General features: G+C 43.9%; 1 protein-coding gene across 3 annotated transcripts in view; it reads left to right on the forward strand.

Annotated features, from left to right (window-relative positions):
• The first annotated feature begins 4,738 nt into the window (after positions 1 to 4,738).
• The window catches only part of Tcp11l1 (t-complex 11 like 1), a 32,975-nt gene continuing 10,660 nt past the window's right edge, over positions 4,739 to 27,053 (forward strand). Inside the window, exons 1-7 of one of the 3 annotated variants that reach the window (XM_021646365.2) lie at positions 4,739 to 4,880; positions 8,638 to 8,766; positions 9,207 to 9,393; positions 18,873 to 19,005; positions 20,841 to 20,961; positions 21,873 to 22,093; positions 26,153 to 26,289. In XM_021646365.2, the coding sequence (XP_021502040.1) occupies positions 9,231 to 9,393; positions 18,873 to 19,005; positions 20,841 to 20,961; positions 21,873 to 22,093; positions 26,153 to 26,289 (775 nt within the window). In that variant the 5' untranslated portion in view covers positions 4,739 to 4,880; positions 8,638 to 8,766; positions 9,207 to 9,230. Of the gene's footprint in view, positions 4,881 to 6,129; positions 6,369 to 8,637; positions 8,767 to 9,206; positions 9,394 to 12,344; positions 12,454 to 18,872; positions 19,006 to 20,840; positions 20,962 to 21,872; positions 22,094 to 26,152; positions 26,290 to 27,053 lie in introns of those variants that run through there. The other 2 variants (XM_021646366.2, XM_060372085.1) reach the window with 2 other exon arrangements.

The raw sequence follows: 27,053 nt of genomic DNA on the forward strand, positions 1-27,053 counted from the left end.
AATTTGGGAGGCAGAGGCAAGTGGATGTCTTATTACATAGTTTTTCAGGACAGCCAGGGCTAAAAACACCTGTCTCAAAAACAAAAATAACAACGGCTAATCACTGTCAGAATTCTGCAGTTCCTTAATGTCAAGACTAATACCAATATGCAGTCTGTGCTCCAGCTTCTCAGGGTTATTCCAATAGGGATCCAAACAGTGTTCATAAATTGCAATCAACTGACTTGGCAATTACATTAATCTTTCACTTCCTTTGTGTCCAGTATTTCTTGTAAATTGTAGAGTGAAGGTTTTAAGCTACCAACGTAATGATTATTTTGGATTAACTACACTGACTGGGCATGTTAAGTGGACAAGTACTATAAAATACCACTGTAATATAACTGAAATCTTTTTTTCTCCTCTGTTAACATTTTACGAGACTGAATTTTATGTTTTTGTTTAGCCTAATTTTTCTTTGTGAGTGCATGTATGAGTGTTCTGGGATGTACATGTGGAGGCCAGGGGCCTACTGCCTTTTGCAACTTGGTTCTCTCCTGCCAGTTTCTGAGGTGGAGTCTCTTGTTTCGGCTTTGCTTTCTGCATACTCTAGGCCAGCTGGCTCTAGCTTCTAGGCAATTTGCCCCCTTCCCATCTCAATAGGATTGCTGGGATTACAGGTGTGAACTGGGCTCAAACTCCAAAAGTAACTGAGGAAGACATTGGACTGACCCTTCTGTATCTACCTCCCAAGGGCTAGGATGAGCAGTGTGTGCCATCACACAGTGTAAGCAAGGCTGGGGATGAAACCTAGGGCTTCATGCATGCCAAGCAAGCACTCTTGACTGAGCTACTTCCCAGTTAATTTCACTTGGGGCTTACGCCATGACTTGGTGGATGAAGACACCTGCCACCAAGCCTGATGAGCCGAGCTCAATCCTCAGGACCCATGTGGTAGGAGAGGACCAATTCTGTTTTCCTCTGTTCACCTGTGTGCCACAGCACAGGTGACCACACACACACACACACACACGTACAAAATCAGTGTAATAGGAAACATCTTAAAGTGGTAGGGAGAACTTGAATAGTGTTCCAATCTGCTGGCATACGATGGGTGACTTCTTATTTGCTGATGAAACTAACAGCAGGTAGTTTTCAAACAGGCTGACAACTATAATATATATGATACCAATTATCTTAGGAAAGCTAGGTTTGGAGTACAATTAAGAAAAAGCTGTAAAAGTGGTGAAAGAGGCTGGGCGCTGGTGGCACATGCCTTTAATCCCAGCACTCAGGCAGAGGCAGGTGAATCTCTGAGTTCAAGAGCAGCCTGGTCTACAGAGTGAATTCCAGGACAGCCAAAATTACACTCAGAAACCCTGTCTCGAAAAACAAAAAGAAAGAAAGTGATAAAAGAAGGGCTGGAGAGATGGCTCTGCGATTAAGAGCATGGATGCTCTTCCAGAAGACCCAGGTTCAAGTCCCATCATGGCATCTCAATTGTCTACCTCCACTTCCAGAGGAACCCTCAGACATTCATGAAGGCAAAACACCAATGCATATAAAAACACTTTTTTAAAAAAGTGGTGAAAGAAAAAGATCATGATAGATTTCAGAACAAGGCTACGGAGATTACTGAGACCCACGTAGTTGGAGCAGCTGCACGCTGTTTTGCAATCTTTTTTTTGCACATAACTAAAGCATGAATCTTTGGCTGTGAGAACTAATACCTTCAGGAAAAGACAGGAACATTTAGTTTCTAACTGCTAGCACTGTTCATGCTTTTTTGAGACAGGGTTTTTCTGTGTAAGTCTGTGGAACTCCCTGTAGACCAGGCTGGCCTCAAACTCAGTAGCCTGCCTGCCTCTGCCTCCCGAGTGCTGGGATTATGGGCCTTCACCACCATGCCAACTTGTTCGTGCTTTTCTATTTACTTTTTTTTTAATTTATTTTTATTTTTTATTATTTATTCTTTTATTTTGTACTGGCATTTTGCCTGCATGTCTGTGCACAATTCGTGTGTGAGTGGTTCAGATCCCCTGGAACTGAAGGTATAAGCCGTGTGGGCTGCCATGTAGAAGCTGGGCATCGAACCAGATTCTTTGTAGAAGAGCAGTCAGTGCTCTTAACTGCTGAGCCATGGCTCCAGCACTTGTTCATGCTTCTTGAAGAAGCAACATTCTAACAATGATCATTCCATGGAAAAATTCTAATAAAATCAGTTTAAAGCCAGATGGCCTGTGTCTAATCCCAGTACTGCAGCAGCTGAAAACAGGAAGGTTGTGCTTCCAGCTTAGCCTGAGCTTCACAGCAAGATCTCGTCTGGGATATGTGTGGGGAGGGTGGGGGTGACTTACCTCAAGAGTAATAAAAAATAAAAAAAATATATATTACATTTATGCATGTGTGTGTGCACTCAAGCGTACATGTCAAGATCAGTACAATTTGGAGTAGGATTCAGAACTCTTCTTCCACCGTGAGGATCAAACTCAGGTCATCAGCAATCTCCTTTACCCACTGAGCCAGCTCATTAGCCCAAGAACAGGATATTCAAATGTTAAATCTATCATTTTCTGAAGACATTATGAACTTTAAGCCATAGCACCAGTACCACTCTGAAAACCTTGGAGAACTGTGCTGGCTCACTAGAACTGTCCATACTGTCAGCTCTGCTCTCATTCATCCATGATGCCTGCTAAGGGGCCCAACCCCACGTGAGTACTCCATGTTTAGGTGATTGTGAGCTTGGCCTCCTTTCGGCAGGGTAGACTGAGGCTGAGCACCTCATCCAAAGGCAGCCTCCTGTAGACCAATGAGACAGGCTTTATGCAAAAGCCAGTTTGGCTGGCGAACTTCTACCCAGGCAAATCTAAAGCATGAAGGAGCAACACTGAGAAACCAGAAACAAGAAATTCTGTGTGTTCCCAGGGGGTGACAGTAACTCACCTCCAGGACATCTGTTAACTTTTCTTCCTCCAAATGCAGCCTGGCACTGAGCTGCCTTTATCTCAAGGTTAATTTGAGTTTCCAGTCTTTACAGCCACAGATTAAACTGGCACATGAGTGAGTGTTTATAATATTTAGGGGGAAAAGATTACAGATGAATCATCCTGGCCAGGCAGCGGTGGCACATGCCTTTAATCCCAGCACTCAGAAGGTAGAGGCAGGTGGATCTCTGTGAGTTCAAGGCCAACCTGGTCTACAAGGCAAGTTCAGGATAGCAAGGGCTACAGAGAAACTCTGTCTTGAAAAAAAACAAAAACAAAAAACAGATGAATTTCCCTAAATAGAATGGTTTTGGTATTGTTTCTAGCCTCTCCAAGGAAGACTTAGTTTTAGAAACTCTTCAAGAAAGGTAGATGTCTGTGTTCCATTCTGGCTGCATGTTTGAATCACCTGGAAAGCTTTCCATTCTTGCCTGGCATCACCGATATAGTTTTTAGATGACACAGTTTTAGAATTTCTGCACCAGCTGGGCATGGTGGCACATGCCTTTAATGTCAGCACTTGGAAGACAGCGGCAAGTGGGTAGTAAGAATTTGGTAATTTTGGTTTCTTTAAAAAATAACCGGAGCTGGGCGTAGTGGCACATGCCTTTAATCACAGCACTTGGAAGCAGAAGCAGGTTTGAGGCCTGCCTAGTCTACAGAGGGAGTTCCAGGATAGACAGGGCTCTGTCACACAGAGAAACCCTGTTACACAAAAACAAACAAAAACAAAAACCCCACAGAAATATTATGGGAATACGTTTTCATTTTAATCCCAGGTGTGGAAATATAGAGCCGCTTCACAGCAGGTGTCTAAAAACAAATACATTTAAACCTTGAATTTATGTATAAGGAGAAAGGGGAATATAGGTATATTTTTCCATACTAATATATGTTTAGCTTCAAATATTCAAAATAGTTTTTAAAATTTCAATTGAAAGATAATACTTTTTCTGTTGCCAAAAAACTATTTTGCCCTAGGAAAGACATAACCCACTAAAAAAGGAAACCCCCAGAGTTAGGGTTTGGGCAGGGTTTTGTTTTTATCTTTCTAGGAAAATAAAAGCATCCAACTAAGGAATCCAGAGACCACTAACAAATGAAGCACACGAAGAAAAAGGATGGCTTGTAATGGAAAGTTTTGGTGTCTTTAAAAACTCAGTTATGATATGTAAACAGGTTTCTGTGTTAACCCAGGTGTGGGATATGCGACTGATTCAGATGGTCCACAGCAGCAAACTATTTGCCTCGTGCTGGCTCTGAAAGGAGCTCTCTGCCAGCTGCAGATAGTTTAGTTCTGAGGACTCTGGAGAGAGAATAAATGCCAGAGCCCAGAGACAGAAAGGGGGCTCTAAGGAAGAGGGTTGCTGGCACTCCCGCCTGCTGAAGGTGACGTAGATGATGGACTACTCAAAATTTCAAAGTCCTGGCAGGAAAGGTGGCTTGTGAGGCACCTTACCTTTCCGTTCACTCTTCTCCCGAGCCCCAGGCGGCACGCCTCGGCTTTTCCGTACAGCAACATGGCGCCTCCCTGTGCCGCGTGAGTGTCTCGGAGCCGCCTGACCCCGCGCTCCCGCGGCCGGCACCCGACCCGACCCCGCTGCAGACCCCGCGCCAGCCTTCCCACACACAAGCACCCTAAACAAGGCCCAGCTCGGAGCCACCGATTGCCGAGCCGCGGCGTGACGCCGGGCGAGTTGTCCCGTCCGTCCGTACAGGAGCCAGGCGCCGCCCCACGCTGGGCAGGCTCACCCCGCCTCCCACGGCCCCAGCGCCGAGGAGCGGTCGCCGTGGCCGCTGCCCACCGGAGCGCGGCCGGGAGGACGGCACGGCGAGCCAGGCGGCCCGGGAGGGCTCGAGGCCCAGCTCCCGCCCGCCGCGGCGCCCGCCCCGCGGGATCCGCCGCCGTCGCAGGTGAGCCGGGCGGTCGTGGAGCCGGCGGGTTAGCGCGGGAGGGCGCCGTGGTGGTGGTGATGATGATGGTGGGGGTAGCACTGGCCTTTCTCGGCGGTCGGGCCCCGGGGGATGCCGAGTGGAAGCGGAGAGGAGACGGCGCTGGGAGGAGAGGCCCGTGGCCCAGGCCGCAGTCCGGGCTCGCCCCTGCCGCTCCCTCCCTCGCCCGCCCAAACAGCTGTTTACAACGGAATGTGGACGCGGTTCCTGGCTGGCTGGCGCGGGTGGGCAGAGGGCTTCCTCTCACCTAGAGACCCTTTCTGGAGGATTCTTTTGTGTTCAGCTGGGGCCCCGCGTGCAGCTCTGACAGATGCGGGTCCCCGTGCCAGGATCCTCCCCTCTGTTTTCTGGTAGGGTTGTCTGGTTGTTGAGCGAATGAATGAGAGCAATTGACCCCCGGATGCATCGTACAGCGCTTTAATTGCATAGGTGCCAGTCGTGGAGTGGTCGTTGTGTGCCAGCCTGTGGTCGCCGTGTAGTTTTAGCCATTAAATGAGGAGGCACGTTAACTGTAGAAAACTGAAGCCACACAGCCTCCAAAGAGCCGGAATCGGACTTGAGTAGTGACGGGAGAATAGGACATTAAAAAAAAAAATTGATCACTTTTACTAGAGTTATTGGCAGTTTTACACCGCGGGTCCAGTACTGCCCTGAACACCTTGGGCAGCCTCTCCCAGTACAATGACATCACACAGATGACACAGGGATTTATGGCTATCAACAAATGGGTATCTGTTTGCCCGGATTGGGGCTAGTACAGATAATACTAATAGAGCATTTGTGGAGAATATGGTTAGTCTTGGCTCCTGGGGAATTCAAAATCTAGGCAGTTTTGTTTTGTTTTTATAAGTAAAAATTAACACTTTCCCCATCTGACCCCTAACACTTCTTTCCCATCTTTACCACCTGCCACTTTTGCATTTTGGGTGCCATGGTTCTGCCAGAGGAATGAAACATGCCCCTTCTCACCTCCCATCCCCACCCCACTTTATAGCTGGGTGAAATTCTACTCCTTTCAAAGATAGGTCACATGTCCTCTTTTCTGGGAAGGTTTTCTCAGCTTCTTCCTGTTATTCAGAATAGCAGCGTCATGCTACTTTTGAGTTTCATGTGGCTCCCTGTGAGCGTATCTGTCTCCGGCTGGATTGTTTTCATCTTTCTAACCCAATTTAAATAATCGTATTTGAACGGAATTATGGCAGTGATGGATGCCAGCTGTCTAACAATCAGCCCTGCAGGACTTTGGAGAAAAGTGTAAACATTCACAAGGTTGAAGGATCCACCCTGGAGAGAGAGAACCTGAACAGAGTGTTGGGGGCAGTCTCCTGAGCTTCAGAGAGTCTTGCCTTTCTTCCTTTCTGCACCCAGTGAATGACCTCACCTGGGCAGCGTCTTGGCCTGTGAAGAGGATAAAGTTAGATGTGATTTTGTTTCTTATACAAGCTGAAGGTAATGCTATACATTGGTTCTGTCGCACTTCTGAACTCTAGTAGGATTTAGGACAATGAAAAGACGGGTTTTGGAAGGAAAAGTTGGGTCAGTGTGGTAACACGAGCCTTTCATCCGAGAACTCAGGAGACTGGGGCTGGCAGCTCTCTCAGAGTTCCGGGCCAACCTGGTCAACATAGTAAGGCCTAGTATGAAGCCAGAGAGCTCCATAGAGGGATTGTCTCCAAAAAAACGTGTTTGGCGGCGGCAGGGGTGGTGGTGGTGGTAGACATGCTGATACGGATGCAACTGGATTAGAAAGGTAAAATGCAGCTGTGCATGGTGGTAACCCCTTACTCCCAGCTCTCAAGAGGCAGAGTCAGAGGGATCTCTGTGAGGTGGTGACCAGCCTGCTCTCTGTATAGAGTTTCAAGCTAGCCAGGGTTGTGAAATGTTGTCTCAAAAAAAAAAGTATGTAAGGGGGCATTATTTTGGCTCACAGTCCAGCAGGAGCATGAGGTAGCTGGACACATTACATTCATGGTCAAGAAACAGAGACATGCTCATGCACGGCTCCCTCCCTCCCTTTTGTCTGACCAGAACCCCAGCTCAGGAACCAGTGCTGCCCACATGTGAATGAGAGTCTTCCCATCTCCGTGAACATCAAAAAAATCTCTTACAAGCATGCCCACGAGTTAGCCTAATCTAGACCGTTCGCAGAGGGTCCAATCCACACTGAAGCTACATGTCGTCACCAAGTGACAGTTGAGGCCGACTCTCACAACAGGCCTAAAAATTTCAATCCCTGTAACCTTTTTTATTTAATAGAGGTCTCTGGAGGTTTTGGGTCATTAGACCAAATGGTTCTTTCTTTCCAGTGTTCAGAAGTGTGTCAAATCTCTTTACAAATTACTATACTTCTTTAGATACTTTTAACTATCACCCCAAGTGTATAATTAAGCCAAATCAGTGTTTATTATGATAGTTTGTGATCTTCAAAGTGTCATTTTCAGTGATGTAAATACAGAAGCATTGTTTTTCTTAACTAGAAATAGCCTGAAAGTAGAAGGTGGGGAGGATTTAAAAACAAAACAAAACAAAAAACCAAAACTTGAATGTAATGAAAAGGTTCCTTTATGGGGCTGAAGAAGGCTCAGCAGTCAAGAGCACAGGCTGCTGTTCCAGAGAAGCCAGGTTTGGTTCCCAACATCCTCACAACCACCTGTTAACCCCAGTTCTGGGTTATCTGGTGGCGTCTTCTACATACCTGCAGGCAAATACTCATCCACATAAAAATAAATAGATCTTGAGCTGGGGCTCAGCAGTCACGAGCACTGGCTGCTCTTCCAGAGGCTGAAGCTTTGATTCTCGGCACCCACATGGTGTCTTACTACCATCTGTAATTCCAGTTTTAGGGGATCCAGTGTCCTGTTGTGACCAGCTCAGCCACTAGGCATACATGAAGGCAAAAACACTCATACATATAAAATAAATCTTTTGACAAGATGCCTTTATTGACTGGTTCAGACTGGAGTGTCAGGTAGTTTTCACGTTCTTATCAGCAATTAATAGAATGAAAACCCAGTCACATCCCTTCTGATTGCGTGCAGCTTTCTACTTCTGTTCTTTTGTTGATTAGCAACTACTTGAAAATACATGCCTCACTCATTTCCCTTTAACACGTTATGGAGTCTAGCCAGGACAATTTGTCACCGCAATTAACTAATTAGTTTGGGTCTTGAGATAGGGTCTCCCTATGTAGGTAGGCCTGCTCACTATGTAGACCAGACTGGCCTCTAACTCACAGAGATCCACCTGCCTCTGCAGTTATTCATTATCTTTTTAATCTAGAGGAAGGGTTGTGTATGTGTGTTCACCTGCACATGGAAGCCAGAGATGAGCTCTGAGTATCTCACAGGCCTGGTACTGGGCCTAGATTTCCAGCGTACTGGGCATCTGAACTTAGTCCTTTGTGCTCTCTCCCCAACCTCCATTCCCAGTTACTTTTGTCCACAGGATAGGACTAGGAAGCCATCCATCGCCTCAGCACAGGACGTTTAGTAAGAACAGCCCGTGTTCTTAATCTCTGAGCCATCTCCAGCCCAACCACAGTCGCTTAAAGAGCAGTCTTGTTTACTCTGTATCCTTGTCTATTCTTTGTTCTCGTTCCAGTACATTTCAGACATAGCACTTCCGTTCACCACATCTGTTTTAACATCTGTGTGTTAAAACCTAATCACTAGCAGCATTATTTCCAGTGACTGATATTTTGTTGTTTGTTTTCACTTAGTGACGCTGGCCTTGAGGTTGTTCCTTCCTCCACCTCCCAAGTGTTAGGATTGCAAGAGTGTGTGAGCAGGTCCAGCTTTCCGGTGACATCTCCTGTAAGCTCAGCACAGAAGGCAAGACTATGTTTCAGGTGGGTGTGGTGGTGCACAGCTTACAGACCTAGCATTTATGAATTGGAGGCAGGAGGACTGTGAGTTCAAGGCCAGACTTGGCTACATAGAAAGCTCAAGGACGGTAGGGGCTACACAGTGAAACACCAGCTTCAATAAAGACTTATGACTGAATCTCACTACTCTTTGCAGAAGCAGGCAGTTTAAGTCTTCTGTCATTCACACACACACACCCCCAACTTGTGACTTGATACTCAGAAGTAGGAGACAGACATTCCAGTTCTTCTCGATGGCTTACAGATGTCATTGGCTAAGTGTGTTTAATCACTGAGGTAGAGTATAAAGGAATGAAACCCTAGCAAGCCTGTTGAGAAAAGTGAAACTCAGGGACTAAGGGTTTGCCAGTAGTCAGTCAGTGGCATGGCATGAACAAGTTTGGCTCATTGTCTTTCTTTCCTAGGAAAGCAAATAGACTTAACTGAGGATGTCTGAAAACCTTGACAAGTCCCATTTAAGTGAAGCAGGAGAGTCAAAGCCGGATGCCTCTGAGCAAGGCCTGGAAGGAGCTCTGGAGTGCTCTGATGAAGCCTTACAGAAAAGAATAAAGGCAGATTCACCCAGTCCCCAGAGAGTGGGAAGACCTCACTGTAAGCAAACTTGACTTTGATTGTATTTTCAAATGGCTTCCTTGTGCTTGCGGCTCTGAACTAAGTTCTCATAGTATGACAAGCTTGCCAATGACTGGCAGTTGACAATAGTAGCAGTTTCCCAACTACTGCTGCTGCGTACTGCCTAGCTACTTGTGGGTTTACAGTTGCATGAGAAGTTAAAATTTTAGAACAGTGAATGTCCCATCTCTCTCCAGCCTCAGTGGCATTCCACTTTCTCTGAAGTAGTCTGCGAAACAGGAAGGTAGAGTCAAACAGTAGCTTTATGAATGAAAAGTCTGAGGCGCCTTTGAGCCAGGACTGTGTTTGTGCAGGTTAAAGAAATAATGAGTGAGTTTACCACACCTTAAATTCATTTCCCCAGGGCTTGGTTCTCACAGGCAGAGTGAGTGTGGAAATCACTAAGGTCCCAGCAGGGGGTAGGCCTCCTAGCTGAAAAGTGGCAAGCTCCGCCTGGATGCCCATCAGTTGCCCGGCTTATGTCTTTTATTAAGACAAACTTTTTGAAGTGAATCCAAAAATGCAGGTCTTGAGCGGGAGTGTCATAGTCTAAGAATGTCGGTGTTGATGTTATCAAACTGTAAATGAACAGTCGGTCTGCAGCCTGGCAAGGACAAATATTTTGGGGTTTTGAGATATGTTTCTAAAATAATAAAAGCCATTCCAGAATAGTTGATCAGTCAACATAGTTTTCTTATAGCTTGGACACACAAGTGAGCCTGTTTTCCTAGTTTATGGTCACATAGACTGATAAAGTAGCACAGATTGTGTCTAGGGAGGGTCACTGTAATAATGGCACCTGGTGTGCATATATGACTTACTGTCTCTGTGTGTGTAGAGGTGGTTTTCCATCTTTAACTCTACCTCCTAGGGTAGTTGTGAACCTTAGATGAATTCCTGTAAAGCACTGAGAACAGTGCTGCTTTTTTTTTTTTTTCTCCTCTTTGAGAACAGTGCTTAGAAGCAGTAAATGCTCAGTGAACATCAGTGGCTGTCACTACTACTAGTATTATTCATTGGCTGCATCTTCTGATGTGGATGCTATCATTTGAGTCTGAAATGGCCTCTAGAGGTCCATGTGTTAAAAGCTGGGATCCAGCTGTGGCACAATTGTAGTGAGAATTTTGGTTACTTGAAAAAACACAGAAATAAGACAGGCGTGGTGGCTCACGATTATAATCTCAGCACTCAGCGAAGTAGAGGCAGGTGGTTCTCTCCGAGTTTGAGGCCAGCCTGGTCTACAAAGTAAGTCCTGGACAGCCAAGGCTACACAAAGAAACTCTGTCTCAAAACAAACTAACAAAGCCACAGAAATATTATAGGAATAAGTCTTCATTTTAATCCCAGGGCTGCTTCACAGCAGGTGACTATCATTTCCCTTGTGCTCTAGCAGGGCCATGAATTTGCCAGCTGCAGATAGTTTCTGCAAGTGTGTGACATTTGAAATTCTGGGGACTTTTCAGAAATTATATAAATGCCAGGACCCTGAGAGGCAGGGGGCTGTTGGCTGAGGTTTGTTAAGTAATTGTGTGCAAAGAAAAAGCCAGAAGAAATTGATATGCTGACGGTGAAGATCAAACCTGCACCAAGGAACTTGACATCCCTATCAGCAGAGATAATGTTGCCCCCTTTTCAGCCTCTTTGACTTTATGCAAGGCTCTTTTCTTTTCTTAATCTCCTTTTTTCTCTCATATCTAGTGTTAGGGAGTTGAAAGGGGTAAAAGAAAAGGGGTGGAAAAGGATGGAAGAAAGAACAACACCCAAAGTAGCAAGCACACTGTGAGGGACAGAGACTTTAGGGGGAAGGTCCCTGGGAACTGCTCTTGGGGGTTGTTAGAGCCCAGCTGCTTCTTCATTCTGCTTCTCCTCTAGGCTACTGAGCTGAATCATGTGGACCTTGCCATTATGTGTAGTTCACCTCGGATGCAAAAGGATGGGTCCACTAGATCAGGGGCTGGGACTTGCAAAAGTGTAAGCCAGCTCCCACCCCAAATATTTTCTGAGATCCCGCCTCCTGTAGATCAGGCTGGCCTCAAATTCTCTCTGTACCTAAGAGTAACCATGAACTCTCGATCCTTCTATCTCCGTGTGTGTGTGTGAGTGTGAGTCAAGGTCTCATTCTCTAGGCTGCCCTGGAGCTCACTTTGTGGGTTGGCCTTTAACCATGTAGTCTGTCTCAGCCCCTGAGTGCTAGGATTACTGGTGTGAGCTACCAACAACTTTTTCTCTTGAGTTGGTTTATCTCCAATATTCCCTACAGTAGCAGAAAACTAACCGCTACTGCTAACATGGTTTCTATTAACTGTAATTTCCAATAAATGAGATTTTTTTTTTGCATTCTGTCAATGATGGCATGAGTCTAAATTAATGTGAAGCTGGTATTGGGCTACATTATTTGAAAATACATGTGCTTATGTCTATGACAAGAGTATTTTCCTAGGACCCATGATCAAGTTTTCAGGGAGCCAGAAGCTGCTAAAAAAGACCCAAGTTTCATTTCCAGCACCTACATTGGGCGACTTACAATAGTCTATAACTCTAGCTCTAAGAAATCCAATTTTTTTTCCCCACTTTGGGTTCCAGCACTCACATTCATATAGATGTACGTAGACACACACAATTCTTTTAAAAATTATTTTAAAAATTGATATTAGAGTTGGGTGGTGGTGGCGGCACACACCTTTGATTTCCAGCACTCAGGTGGCAGAGGCAGGTAGATCTCTGAATTTGGGGACTGCTTGGTCTATAGAGTGAGTTCTAGGATAGGATTACACAGAAACCCTGTCTGAAAACAGACAAGCAAACAAAAAATTGATGTTTCATTAAAAAAAATAATTGAAATTTAGGTTAGGATTGGGACAAAATTTCCAGCAGTTTCTTGAAAGACCTTAAACGTGCTTCTGTTATTTTTTACTACATATGTATAACAGTGTTCTCAGAATGTACAATTACAAAATCAGTGTCCTTCAACTTTGAAAAACATCGAAGATGCTGCTTGTACTTCAGTGTCAACTGGTCAACCAAGCTTTAATTCCTTTTGTAAGCATATCTATCTTATTAGCATGCAAAGGCTTGCCTTCCTTCCTTCTTTATTTCCTTCCTTCCTTCCTTCCTTCCTTCCTTCCTTCCTTCCTTCCTTCTTTCTTTTTGTTTGAGTCAGGATTTCTAGGTGTGACCCTGCCTGTCTTGGAACTCGCTTTGTAGACCAGGCTGGCATGTGTAGGTGCCCATTGAGGCCGGGGAGGTGGGCAGATCGCCCTGAGCTGGACTGCAGGCTGGTGTCAGCCACCCACATGGTGGTGGGAACTAAACCTGGGTCCTCCAGAATGCTAGCAAGTGCTCTAAAGAAATGCTTTAAGCTGAGGCACACACCTTTTAATCCCAGCATTCAGGGAGGCAGGGGCAGGCAGATCTGAGTTTGAGGCCAGCCTGGTCTACAAAGTGAGTCTAGGACAGCTAAGGCTACACAGAGAAACACTGTTTAAAAAAAAATGCTTTAAAATACAATTCTTTATGGTTTATTAACAGTAAATGTTGAATGTGTATATGTGGTTTTTAATGCCCTATGTATCCTGGGTCAAATAAAAGTTAGAGCGAAAAAGAATTATAAGAGGCAGGTGGTAATGGTGCTTGCCTTTAATCTCAGGAGGCAGAGGCAGGCAGATGGATCTCTGAGTTCGAAGACAGCCTGATCTACAGAGTGAGTGCTAGGACAGCCAGAGCTACACAGAGAAACCATGTCATTCATTCATTCATTATGTATATAGTGTCCTGTCTACATGTTAGAAGAGGGCACCAGATCTCATTATAGATGCTTGTAAGCTACCATGTGGTTGCTGGGAATTGAACTCAGGACCTTTGGAAGAGCATCCAGTGTTCATATCCTTTTAGCCATCTCTCCAGTCCCCAAGAAACCCTGTCTTGAAAAAACAACCAACCAACAGCAAAAGTTGGGTCTAGAGAGATGGCTCAGTGATTAAGAGCACTATCTGCTCTTCTGAAGGACAGGAGTTCAGTTCCCAACTACCCGCATGACCGTTCATAACTGTTATTCCAGTTCCAGGGAATCTGACATCTTCACACCAATGCACGTAAAATAAAAATAAATTCTGAAAAAAAAAAAAGTCACAAATAGGAAAGGTTTACAAAGCCTCATGCAGCCAGGTGTTAGTGTTGCATATCTTTAATCCCGGCACTCAGCGGGTAGAGGCAGCTGGAGCTCTGTGAGTTCTAGGCCAACCTGGTCTATACATTCTAGGACAACCAGAACTACAAAAAACAACAAAAAACCTGATGGAGGTTAATAATGCTTGACATTTGATGTTGATAAGCTTGGGGAAAATAGTAACCAGTATCTGTATATCTTATATCAGTTTCAATTACGTAACCCTGAGCAAGATGTATACATGTATTTACACACACATGTGTGTGAGTGTATCTCAAATCCTTGGGTTCCTTTGACTTTACAAATGGACGGTGCAGCTGTCACAGCATGGTTGGATGACATTTATAACTGCACCACAACCTTGAGCTGCTAGGATATGGCCATCAGCTCCCAGAATTCTCTTGTGCCCCTTGGCAGCAAATCTCTTCCGTCCATCGCAGCCCTTGGTAACCACTGATCTGCTTTCTGTATAATCTTGCTGTTTGTGTAACTTTATATAAATGGAATTTTAGAGCTGATGTGGCTCAGTGAGAAAAGGTGCTCCCTGCCAAGCCCCCTGACTTAAAGGTTCAATCTTGGGCACCTGCATCATGGAAAGAGAGAACAGACTCGCACCACTTGTCCTCTGCGTCCATACACATGTGGTGGCATGAACACGTAACAAACAAAACACTTGAGTATTTTAAAATAATTAAAAAAATAGCATTTTAGTGAATATGGTTATTTATATCTGACGCTATCACTTGAGATAGTTCTCTCGAAATTTGTGGTTTTGCATTAAACAGTAGTTCCTTTTTATTGCCAAGTAACATTTCATGTTTGGTTTTCTGAGACAGGGTTTTTCTCTGTAAAAGCCCTGACTGTCCTAGACTCACTTTGTAGACCAGGTTAGTCTTGAACTCACAAAGATTTGCCTACCTTTGCTAGTTTTTCAAATGCAAATTATTTGGGGGTTCCTTAAAGCTTATACTTCCCTCCCAATTCCCCAACCACAGGTGGGGGGGGAAAGAAGATTGTAAGGGAAAAAGGGGGCATAGCCCTCTTTACCTCTCCCTGCTGGGTAGGGTCGTAGGATTCTTTTGGGGGCAATACCAATATCCATCGTCAGGAAATCCAGAAGTCCAGGTAACCAGCAAACGGTAAACATAGCAGCAGGATGAACCAGCAGCAAGCAGTTGTCCTCCAACTCTTCCAAGGGACTACCTCTTCTTCCTCTGGGCTATCCTCTTTATAGCCCTCAGAATTCAACTAATTCCAGCTGGCAAAGAGCACGCTCTGCATGAGACAACAGGTGTGCCCAAACTAAAACCATTTGGGATTATAACAAAAACATGTTTCTATATCACAAACCAGAACATTCACAACATGCCTCTGCCTCCCAAGTACTGGGATTAAAAGTGTGTACCACCTCACCTGCTCACCATTTCTTTATTCTTCTGCAAATGATAGACATTTGAATTTATCAAGGTTTTGTGAGTAAGATTGTTAATATATGGGTACAAGTCTGAATATGACCTTATTTTCTGTTTGTTGGCTAATGGATTAGGAGTGGGGTTTCTGAGTCATGTGGTAAGTGGTTTTCTTTATAAAAAAAACCGTCAGGAGGGCTGAGAATATAGATCAAATGGCAAAGTGTTTGCTCAAGCAGAAGGATCTGAATTTGAATTTCCATAAGCCACATAAAACAGCTAGATATGGTGGCTGGCACATGCTTGTAATTCCAGACCAGAAGAGGCAGAGACGGATCAGCAGAACTTGCTGTCCGGACAGCATAGCGCACAAGGCGAGTTCCAAGTTCCAGACCCTGGCTCACAAAACAAGACCGATGGCTTCTGGGAAATGACATTCAAGATTGACCTGTTGCACATACATGTGCGTACACACACACACACACACACACACCACATCAACTGCTGCTTCATATCTCACCTCCACATGTTAAGTCTAGACACGATCTTTGTGCCTAGTTCAGGGTATTTGGCATGGTCAGGTATGCTTCTGGCCAGAACTAGTACATACGTAGTTACAGCTCACTCTGTTTAACTTGCATTTCCCTAGTGACAATTAGCATCTTTCCATGTACTTAGTAGGCATTTGTGTATCTTCTTTGAAGAACTGTGTGTTTGAATCTTTTGCTCACTTTTATTGGATACTTGTCTATTGTTGAATTCTGGGCTCTCGTAGAGCTGGTTTTATGTCTCTCAGGTGCTTTACCTGTGTTTTCTCTGGAGGCATACTTCCATGTTCTTAGTAGGTCTTTCACACAGTACGTGTGTTTTTGGTTTTTTCAAAACAGGGTTTCTCTGGGTAGCCCTGGCTGTCCTGGACTTGCTTTGTATACCAGGCTGGTCTTGATTTACCGGCCTCTGCCCCCGTGAGTGCTGGGATGACAAGCATGCGCCACTGCACCTGACTTGGAATACAAATTCTAAATAGAAGTCTAATTTATTAGTTTTTCTTAGTTTGAGCTTTTTGTATTGTAAAATTACTGCAGAGGCTTTTTCTACACATATTCTAGCTCTCAGATAATGCCATGGAGGTCTATTACATTTATTCATAAGGTTTAAAGCACTGTACCTGGGCAGATACTCACCCAGTCTACCCCGACTATGCTGGCCTAGCCTACTTCCCAGCCATTTGCTATATTACCTGCCAGCTTAGTCTTGCCTTGGCTGTTCCTGCTCCGTGTTTGTCTTCATGGCTCTTGGTGACCTTCTCCTCATGGCAACCTTCTCCTTTTCTCTCGCCTCTACCTGAGACTCCCTAACTGGAAGAAGTCCTACCTCAACTCTCCTCTTCTGCTCAGTTACTGGCTGTTCAGCTCTTTATAAACCATTTAGAGACGATGAGAACAACTTTTATACAACAGTGAGACAGAAGATTGTTCAGTAGCCATGACAATGTACACATCTGGGCTGCAACCAGATCTCCGGGCACAGAAATCGGCCTTTGAATACACAGTGCGCTAAGCCGCCCCTACCACTGTATCCTACAATACGCTCCTTAATCTAAGATCACAGACTTTCTTTCATCTTCTAAAACTTTTATTATCTTAGCTGTTTTATCGAGTTCATAACTCAATTTGAATTGGTTTTTATTTATCTTGGAGAAAAGAATGGAGGGTCTTTTTTATGTCATTGTTCTTGGGGATTTTTGTTATTAATTTGTTTTGGGAGAGGGTCTCTCTCTCTCTCTGTACAACAGGCTAGCCTTGAGTCTAGATTTGCCTGTTTTTGCCTCCTGAGTCCTGAGATTAAAAGTGCACCATCCACAGGGTGGTGGTGGCACGAGCCTTTAATCCCAGCACTCAGGAGGCAGAGGGAGGCAGATCTCTGTGAGTGAGGCCAGCCTGATCTACAGAGTGAGTTCCATGACAACCAGGGCTACACAGAGAAACCCTGTCTCACCTCCCGCCTAAAAAAAAAAAAGGTGTGCACCATTACACCCAGCTGAGTGTCTTTTGGTTTTCTAAGAGTTTAAATATATAAATAAATTTATATACACTGTTTATTTCTGTATTCTCTGTCAATCTATATGTCTGTGTATGTGAAACTTTATAGTCTTAATGATTATAGCTTGACAGAAAGTCTTGAAATCAGCAAAAATTTTCCAGGCTTCTTTCTAGAACAGTCTTGGCTCTCTGGGTCTTTTGCACTTCCATAAAAATTTTAGAGTCAATTAGGAAATTTCAAAAAAGTCTTCTGGGATTTTGGTAGAACATGTTTAACAATAGATTGACTTAGAGAAAACTAACATCTCCATATACTATCAAGAATTGAAAAAGTATTATCTAGGGACATTTATTTAATAAAAGTATTTTTGGGACATTTATTATATTTTATATAGGTATGATATTAATTTTATTTTGTAGTAATATTTTCTGGAAATGTTAAGAACTTTATGAGGAAGAATTTTAAATACTTCTACTACTTCTCCATATATGATTCAGTGAAGTGTTTTTTTTTTTTTTTGGAACCAAACAGGATATAGACAACTCTTAGATTTGGTTCCCTTTTTAGGAGGAAGAGGGGAACAAAGGGAAAGAATAAAGTTGGAAGGAAACTTATTTTTCTTTAGCCTAGAAACTTCTCATATGTTAAACCCTGGGCAGAGCAGTGACATTGCTTATCAGGTTTGAAGGGTAGAGCGTATCACCATGGGGGGGATCTTGGTGATTTTTTTTTGAGGTTTTGATTTAGCAGGTCTGTATACCATAGAATTCTAGTATCTCCTACCTCCAGTCTGTTCATTGGCAAGCTACAGAGATCTCTGTCTTAAACCAGGTTTAGATTTTGAGACAGTGTCATATCTATAACCCAGGCTGGTTTTCAACTTTAACTCCTGAACTCCTGATCCTCCTGCCTCTACCTCCCAACTTCTGGAATTGTGGGGCCTCTCATACTGCTTGTTTGTGTGTGTAGCTTTGACTGTCCTGCAATGAGCTCTGTAGACCAGGCTGGCCTTGAAAGCAGAAAGATCCACCTGCCTCTGCCTCCTGAGTATTGGGATTAAGGTAACTTTTTATTTTTAAAAATTTTAACATTTAATGTGTGTGTGAGTGTGATGTGTCTGTGTAGTCTCTGCGAAGGTTATTGAACAAGTGGATTTGGTTCTCTTACCATATGGGTCCCAGGGATTGAACTCAGGTTGTCAGCCTTGGTAGCAAGCACCTTTACATGCTGAGCCATCTCGTGACTCCTAGGACATTGGCTTCAACCTTACTTAAGAATTAATGCTATTTCAATTTTGGGAACTATCAGTGTTAGTGCAAAAGTAAGTTGTTTATGTGAGCAGAAAAGATCTTTTAAAAATATACTTGTTTTTATCTGTTTATGGGCTCACACATACCAGAGTGCACATGTGAAGGTCAGAGGAGTCAGTTCTGACCTTCTACCCTGAGGGTTCCAGGGATGAGTCTCCAATCAACAGGCTTGGCAGGCAGGCCCCTTAACCCACTGAGTTATCTTACACCCAGAGAAGGTGTAAGGTCTTAAATCTGCTACTTTTCTTTTGGGAAGACAGGATTTCACAGAGGCAGATCATAAACCTTCAGCTTATTGGAGTAATGAAAACCTGTAATTTAAATTTCCAGTCCCAGTTTGCTGTACTGTTTTCCACTGAGCAGTCTTAGTGGCAGCCATGTTTTGTGTAAATGCTCATTACTTTTAGCATTCTAGGTAAAAGAAAAATAAAAAGCTAACCCTGTTGTTTGCAATGTTGGGGTACAGTTATTACTGCAGCTGCCATCTTGGGCCTTAGCTTAACAGAGTTTACACTGCTTTTTTTGTTACAGCTAGCCCTTCTCGGCTTGTCACTGTAGAGGAACTTCTAGAAACAGCAAAAGGAGTCACCAACATGGCTCTGGCCCACGAAATTGTAGTAAATGGAGACTTCCGGATCAACGCTGTTGAGTTAGCAGAAGGCAGGTGCGTGCGTGGACTTGTTTATTGGAGCATTTCCCAGTTCCGGGACTGGCTTATCCTTCGATGCCAGCGTGTTCAAGTACATTCTTCCTTTTGTCCATCAGTGAGAAAAGTCTTCCTAGGTAGGCGTGACTTGTGAATGTGGGTCTGAAAGCCACACATGGTTCAGGATTCAAAGAAAGCATCTGGTCTGTGAGGACCTTCGATGCCATCTTTTCCCTGTCAGGACTTAGCCATTTCTTTCCTTCTTTTCTCAATGTTTTTAGTGCATTTTTATTCTTCTCCTTGTAACTGTGTCATTGTACTGTAGATGTCATCTAACTTGCACCCTTAGCCAGATTTTAAACTATGTGAAGACAAGGAAGCCAGGTGAGGAGGTACATGACCAACACTCAGAAAGTGGAGGCAGGAGGATCAGTTCAAGGTCATCCTCAACTGTGTAGTAATTTAGAAGCCAGGCTATAGGCATCCCTGTCTCAAAAACAAACAAAAAAAACAAACCAAGATAATAACAAAGATTAAGGCTGGAGAGATGGCTCAATAGTTAAGAGTGCTTACTGCTCTTGCAAGAGGACTGAGTTCAGTTTCATGCACCTATGCCGGCCAGGGTACAGCTGCCTGGAGCTCCACTTCCAGGTGATCCATCGCCTTCGGCCTCTATAGACACCTGTGTTCACATGTGTATCATAGGAACTTGCTGAGGTCAGAGAAACTAAAATTAGCAACTCTCAATTTTCCAGTCTCGAGAAATTTTACCATTTAAAATTTTATGTGCATGGATGTTTTTCTTTCATGTATTTATATGGAACATGTACATGCCTGGTGCCCACAGCGGTCAGAAGAGTGTTGGATTTCCTGGACTGGAGTTGTGGGTGCTGAGAAATAAGTCCATGTCTTCTGCAAGAACAGAAAATGCCCTTAGCCATCTCTCCAGGCTCCTAGTCTCCGTTCCCTATGGAACGATTAGCGCTATGCTAGTTACTTGGCTTTATGTTGGCTGCTAAGTGAGGGGAAAGCTACTCTTCTTTGGTTCTTTGTTTTGTTATTTTGATTTTTCAGGACAGGGTTTCTCTGTGTAGCCTCGGCTGTCCTAGACTCACTTTGTAGACCAGTCTGGCCTCGAACTCAGAGATCCACCTGCCTCTGCCTCGCTGAGTGCTGGGATTATCGGCTGGGATTATTATTATTTCTTTAACTTTTTGTCTTTTCTTTATATATATCTATATCTATATATGTCAGTTTATTTACTTTATATCCCAAGGGTGCCCGCTCCTTTCCTTCTTCTCAGTCCCCACACTTCCTTCCCTCCCCCTTCTCTCCCTTTCTCCCTAGAAAAGGGCAGCCCCCTTCCACGTGTTAACCTTCCCCAGCACATCAAATCACATGAGGTCTGAGCATAGCTTCATCCCTTGAGGCCAGGCAAGGCAGTACAGCCAGGGGGAAGTGATCCAAAAGCAGGTAACAGAGTCCATGTTAGAAACGGCTCCCCCTCTACTCACCAGGTGCATATTTCCTTGGTTCCAATGGTTTTGAAGATTTGTTGCCCTGTAGCCATAGAATTTATGGTTTTGAAAGTGATTTTATTTTATTTATTTTTTTTTTAAGATTTATTTATTATTTATACAACATTCTGCCTGTACTCCAGATCTCCCTATAGATGACTGTGAGCCACCATGTGGTTGCTGGGACTTGAACTCAGGACGTTTGGAAGAACAGCGAGTGTTCTTAACCTCTGAGCCATCTCTCCAGCCCTGAAAGTGATTTTAAACTCACACATATATAATGTATATTATATATATATATAATATTTGTCTTTTTATTTTTCCTATTGTCTTCAGCTTGGAGAAGAGAGTAAAGGAGATTGTGCATAAAGCATTCTGGGATTGTTTGAGTGTCCAGCTAAGTGAAGATCCCCCAACATATGACCATGCCATCAAACTTGTTGGAGAGATCAAGGAGGTGAGAGGAAGAGTGAGTGGGGCTTAGGGAGTATTCATTCAGCGTCTGTTATTATACCAGAAGATTAAAGAGATCGAGGGCCACAAAGTTAAATTATTTGAAGGAAGGGTTTTTGACTTGGCAGCACTGCCCTTTAAAAAAATTTTTTTTCAACCAAGCCATGATAACTTGAAGGTACTACTTTTGTATAACAAAGAAAACGTCCATATTATTTAGAGACTACAAACTTGGATTATGACATAATGGAGTATTTATAAACTTTTACTAGGTATGGGCGTATTCAATTTGGTCCCATTTGGACCAATTCAATGTTGGTCAAAAAGTGACTGCACCTTGGGCTAGAGAAGGCAGTGGAGGTAGATGGAAGGACTGTTTCTGCAGTGGCTTTAGCTTTCATATTGAAGAATTATTACTTGGGAAAATTGGACTCAGTGGTTGCCTCACAGGCTTCCATAGTAACTGTCTTATTACTAATAAGTTTGTAATAAGGAACTTATTACTAATAAGCAAAGGAACTTATTACTAATAAGTTTTAGCCAAACATCGTAACACAAACCTATGATCCTAGCACTTTGGGAAGCTGAGGCAGAAGGATAGCTAGCTTGTAGCCATATGCAGCAAAGACCTTGCCTCAAAGGACAGACACAAACCAACCAACAAACTCCCAGGTTTTTGTTTTGTTTCGTTTTGCATCCAGGTGATTGATCAAATATGAATGGAGCCTAAATAGCTATTTTAAATGATTTGTGTGCATGTTTGTAGATTTGTTAAATAAGAGGCTAAAAATATGTGCTACATTATAATAGCAGTTGGTGATCCTTTACTTTTGAATAGTAATATATTCTTTATGTATAATAAAAATGATGCCTGATGGAGAAATCCTGATTGAATTTAGCTGTGCTCTCTCGTAGACTCTGTTATCATTCTTGCTGCCTGGTCACACTAGACTAAGAAACCAAATAACAGAAGTATTGGATCTGGAGCTGATAAAACAAGAAGCAGAGAATGGGGCCCTAGACATTTCCAAGCTGGCAGAATTCATTATTGGCATGATGGGGACATTGTGTGCACCTGTTCGAGATGAGGAAGTTAAAAAGCTAAAGGACATTAAGGAAATAGTGCCTCTCTTCAGGTATGGAATAGTAGCTCCGTCACAGTATACCTAGTTGAAGACCTGTTTGCAGATTTTCACTTCCTTAAGTCTAGGGACTTGGTCATTTCAAAAGTGTTTCTAAAACAAACATCCAAAACATGAAAATGTAGGAATTTTGCCATTCATAGCCACTGTTTATGTAGCAGGCTAAGGGAGGATCTTGAGTTCATATTCAGTATGGGGCACATAGTGAGTGAGATACTGTCTTAAAAATGAATGAATGAGGGCTGGAGAGATAGCTGAGTGGTTAAGAGAACTGGCTGTTCTTCCAGAGGACTTGGGTTGAATTCCCAGCACCCACTTGGCAGCTCACAACTCTCAGTAACTCCAGTTCCAGGGAATCTGACACCAATGCTCATAAAATAATAAATACATCTTTTTGTTTTTTGTTTTCTGAGACAGGGTTTCTCTGTGTAGCCTTGGATGTCTTAGAATCACTCTAGGCAAGGTTGGCCTCAAACTCAGAGACCCATCTGCCTCTGCCTCCCCTCCCCCTCCCCAAGTGCTGGGATTCAGGCATGTGCCACTGCACCTGGCTTAAAAAATCATTTCTTTTAAATGAGTGAATGAATACGTCAGATAAACAAGGGAGAGAGCAGTGCTTAGCTCCTGCTGGTTGTGGCTGTGATGACTCAGGTTGTCCAGTCTTTTAACTTTTATAAAGAGAAGTTAGGAGATCTGGGTTTTTTGAAAGCACATGTGAGCATGTCTGGGGTTACTCTAAAAAAGTACCTGCCCATGGGCAGTTTCTGATGGCTTCTGCTTCCCTGTGGGTAGTCTTAGGGAACTTCTGGGAGTGTTTGTAGTAGAGATGATGCCTCTCGGGCCAAGCAGGCTGCTGTGGATTGTAAGCTGGACGGAACACCTGGGGAAGGGTTCCAAATGCATCTCTGCGTGTACATGAGCCTCTGGGAAGGCTGGTTCTAGGAGCCATGGACCCCAAAGCACATCTGATCCTTTTCCTGCTTTTGTGCAGGGCCACATCTACACCTGGACCTTGGTGGGCCTTGGGTTCTTAACTGCCTCTGGCCAGTGGGCCCTTAGCAGTTCATAGCCATGGTGTAGGCCCGACAGGATGGAAGGCATTTGCGGTAGCAGGTCAGGAGTTTGTCCTTTGGGTACAGAATGTGAACTAGCAATTATGCCACTGAACTACAGCATAAACTAACTCTTAAAACACAGAAAATGGGGTAGGAGGGAGGAAGAAAGAAGTTAATTTTTGTTCTTTTTTTGTTGGAAACAGTGTCTCTCCTTGTAGCCCTGGCTGTTCTGGAACTCCATTTGTAGATCACGCTGACCTCAAACTTGCAGAGACCCTCCTGCGTCTGCCTTCAGAGTGCTGGGACTAAAGACGTGCGCTACCTCACCTAGCTAATTCTCACTCTTAGCTTAGAAAATAAATTAACCTATGTAAGCACAAAGATAAAGGGGCTTCTACTCAGGGAAAGATTTCTATCCTTCCTTAGGCTGCCGGGAGGGCAGACCTGAACCAAGGAACAAGTTCTGGGCTGTAAAGGCAGTGTCAAGTGTGAAGAACAGGGTGAGATTAGGGGTTAAAAGCACTGTAAAACTTTGTAGTCTTTCAAGACTTGAGTTAAGTGTGTACCAAATTTGTTTTACTTTTTAGAAAAGATTTTTATTTCTAATTTTATGTCTGTGGGTATATGTATGTGAGTGTAGATGGGGAGGCCAGAGAGCTACCCAACATAGGTGCTGGGAATTGAACTGAGGTCCCTTCTCTCTGATGTTTCTAGCTGGTGTTAAGTTGACATAAAACTAGGCAGCGCAACTGATCAATCCCTTGCCAGCTTGACACACAGACTTACCACTTTTCAGTTAGAACCTTTCATTTATCCCCAAGATGGCATGTTAATATTAATACCACTATATAAAACATAAATAACTTTAACTGTCCCATGGGCAGCCAGGTGGTGGTAGTGCACACCTCTAATCCTAGCACTCAGGAGGCAGAGGCAGGCGAATCTCTGAGTTCGAGGCCAGCCTGGTCTGCAGAGTGAGTCCAGGACAGCCAGGGCTACACAAAGAGACCCTGTCTTGAAAAAACTCCCCCAAATAAATAGACAAATAAAAGTAATAAAAATAAAAGTTCCATGGTTTTTATAAATTCAAACATGTTAAAAGTTCCGTCTCAAGCCAGGCATGACACACACCTGTAATCCCTTGAGGAGGCAGAGGCAGGCAGATTTCTGTAAGACCTACAGAGTGAGTCTAGGATAGCCAAGGCTACAGCAAGAAACCCTGTCTCAAAAAAACAAAAGAAAAAAGTTCAGTCTCTTTAAAATACCCAGTCTCTAAAAACCCAAAATCTCTTTCAAAACCCGTCTCTCGACTGTGGGCTGTTACAGAAATTTAAAAACGGGGGAAGAACCAGGGCACAGTCACAAACAGATCAAGGCAAAACCAAACTCCACCTGTGTAAATCACTCCGTTTCCAGTATCTGGGACTCCCTGATGCTGTTTTGGGCTCCTGCAAAGAGCCTGGGTCATTTTTTTCCACCCTATGCAGTACAAACCAGCTTATTGGCTAGGTTCCGGCTAGCTCCACTTCACCATGACTGCTGCTGTCCCTGATCCTTCCATGGTGTCTGAAAATGCTGGGAGCTTCTGCTGCAACTGGGCTGCGTTTTCACCAACAGCCTGCCGTGGGCTCTCTTCATGGTGCAAAGCCTAACTTCTCCATGACCCCTTGAGTTCTGGGCCTTCACTGCGATTTTGGCTCCACCTTCACCAATGGTCTCATAGTGCCAAGCCTTAGTTGCTCTCTATGACCCCTTTATGCCATCAAAACCAGTACAAGCTGGGTGACTCTTACATGTTACCAAGTTCAGCTGTCAGTGTGAGGGACAACCTTGGTCACCTCTGACGCAGCTTGAGTACTGGCTTTGAGGAAACACTTCCCAGAAGATTGCACCTTAGCGATGCTCATCTCCTTAATCACTACAGATTCCTTACCCCAGCTGAACTGCACCACTTGTTGCAGTAATGTGAAGGTTTCACTTGAGTGGTTCTGGTATCTTGTCAACCACAGTTGATTCAGTCTCCAACCCCAGCTAGCCAGAACACAGATTGTCAACTCCAAATAGCAAATAGCCTTGACAGTCTTTAAGTGAGTCTTACACTTCCCTCTGGAATGTCACAAGCCAGGCCTCTATCGGCTCTACTGCTCTCAGCATCTTTCAGCTCCCACGGAAAAGCTCATTGAGCTTTGAACACTCAATGACTTCTAGCCCAAGGTTCCAAAGTCCTCCCACAACTGTCCCAAAACAACATGGGTCAGGTTTGTCTCAGCGATACCCCATGATCCTGGTACCAGTTTGTATTAGGGTTACTATTTGCTTTGCTGAAGCACTGTGACCAGAAGCAACTTGGGGAGGAAAGGTTTTACTTCACTTCAGTTGTGCATAACGGTTCATCATCAAAGGCAGCGAGGACAGAAACTCCAGCAGGGCGGGATCCTGGAGACAGGAGCTCATGCAGAGCTCGTGTAAGAGTGCTGCTTACTGGCATGCTTGGCCTGCTCCCCCCCCCCCCCCCTTAAAGCCTGCTTTCTTGTAGTACCCAAGATAATCAGCCCAAAGATGACACTACCCACAATGGGCTCGGCCCTCCCCGTCAATCACTAAGAAAATGTCCTACAGGCTTGCCTACAGCTCAATCTCATGGAGGCCTTTTCTCAACTGAGACTCCCTCCTCTCTAATGACTCTAGCTTATGTCAAGTTGACATAAAAGCAGCTAGCACAGGTCCTCAGAAGAGCAGGAAGTGCTCTTAACCCATCTCTCCAGCCCCCAAATTCTCTTTCTCCTTTCTCTGTAGACTAGGCTGGCCTCGAACTCCCAGAGATATAGATCCCACCTGCCTCTGCTTTCCAGAGTGCTGGGATTACAGGCATGCGCCACTGTGCCCAGCTTCAAATTCATTTTCTTAATCTATTTTTCAGATTTTTCCCCCCTTTCTAAGATGAAACATGTGTCTCTCTTCCTTTAAACCATGCCTGCTAATTGTTTTCTTTTTCCAGGGCAATATTTTCTGTGTTGGACCTAATGAAAGTAGACATGGCTAACTTTGCTATCACCAGCATTAGGCCACACCTCATGCAGCAGTCGGTCGAGTATGAGAGGAAGAAGTTTCAGGAAGTGTTGGAGAAGCAGCCGAGTACGTAAGCTCTGTGATGCCTTTTCATTGTTGGCTTTTGGGTTGCATTTTAATTACTGTAACACGTTACATAAAAGCCAACAACCGTTTCTAGCCCCAGACAAGAATGTATGAGGGTAGTGTAATTGGAAAAAGGAAAAGGATGGGGTGCTGTTAAACATCAGAACCAAAATACTAATAAATAAACTCAACTGACAAGCATGAGCTATGTGGATGGGGTGTGAGAGTAAAAATGAAAAGAATGAAGATTACTAGATTAAATTTTGATTTTTTTTTTTTTTTTTTTTTTCCCCCTCAGGGAAAATATCAGGTTCAGCTAGATTGTATTCTGGGTCATGATCTTTGTCTTTCATGACAAATCTCTTCTAATTAGTTTTTCTCCTGCTTATGGGAACAACAGGGAAACATCACTGTTCTTTCCTCTATGCATAAATCTGTTTTCACAAATAGGAAAAATCAGCTTTTACTCTTTGTTACATCTATTGTTGGTTGGTTGTTTTTTGTTTTTTTTTGTCTGTTTGTTATTTTATTTTTTTCTGAGACAGGGTCTCAAAATATATGTAGCCCTGGCTAGCCTGCAACACCGCCTTTCTAGTTCCAGGACTAAAGGCATGCACTGCCACACCTAGCTTTGGTTTTGTTTTTGAGCCTGGGCTCTGAAATTGTGAAATCCGGGCTGGCCTTAAACTAGCAGTCGTCTTGCCTCTGTGTCCCAAGTGCCGGGCATAGAATTGCAGGTAAACAGAAGAATCTAGGTTGGTTGT

This window comes from Meriones unguiculatus, chromosome 18, assembly GCF_030254825.1.
Source record: "Meriones unguiculatus strain TT.TT164.6M chromosome 18, Bangor_MerUng_6.1, whole genome shotgun sequence".
Taxonomy (NCBI): Eukaryota; Metazoa; Chordata; class Mammalia; order Rodentia; family Muridae; genus Meriones; species Meriones unguiculatus.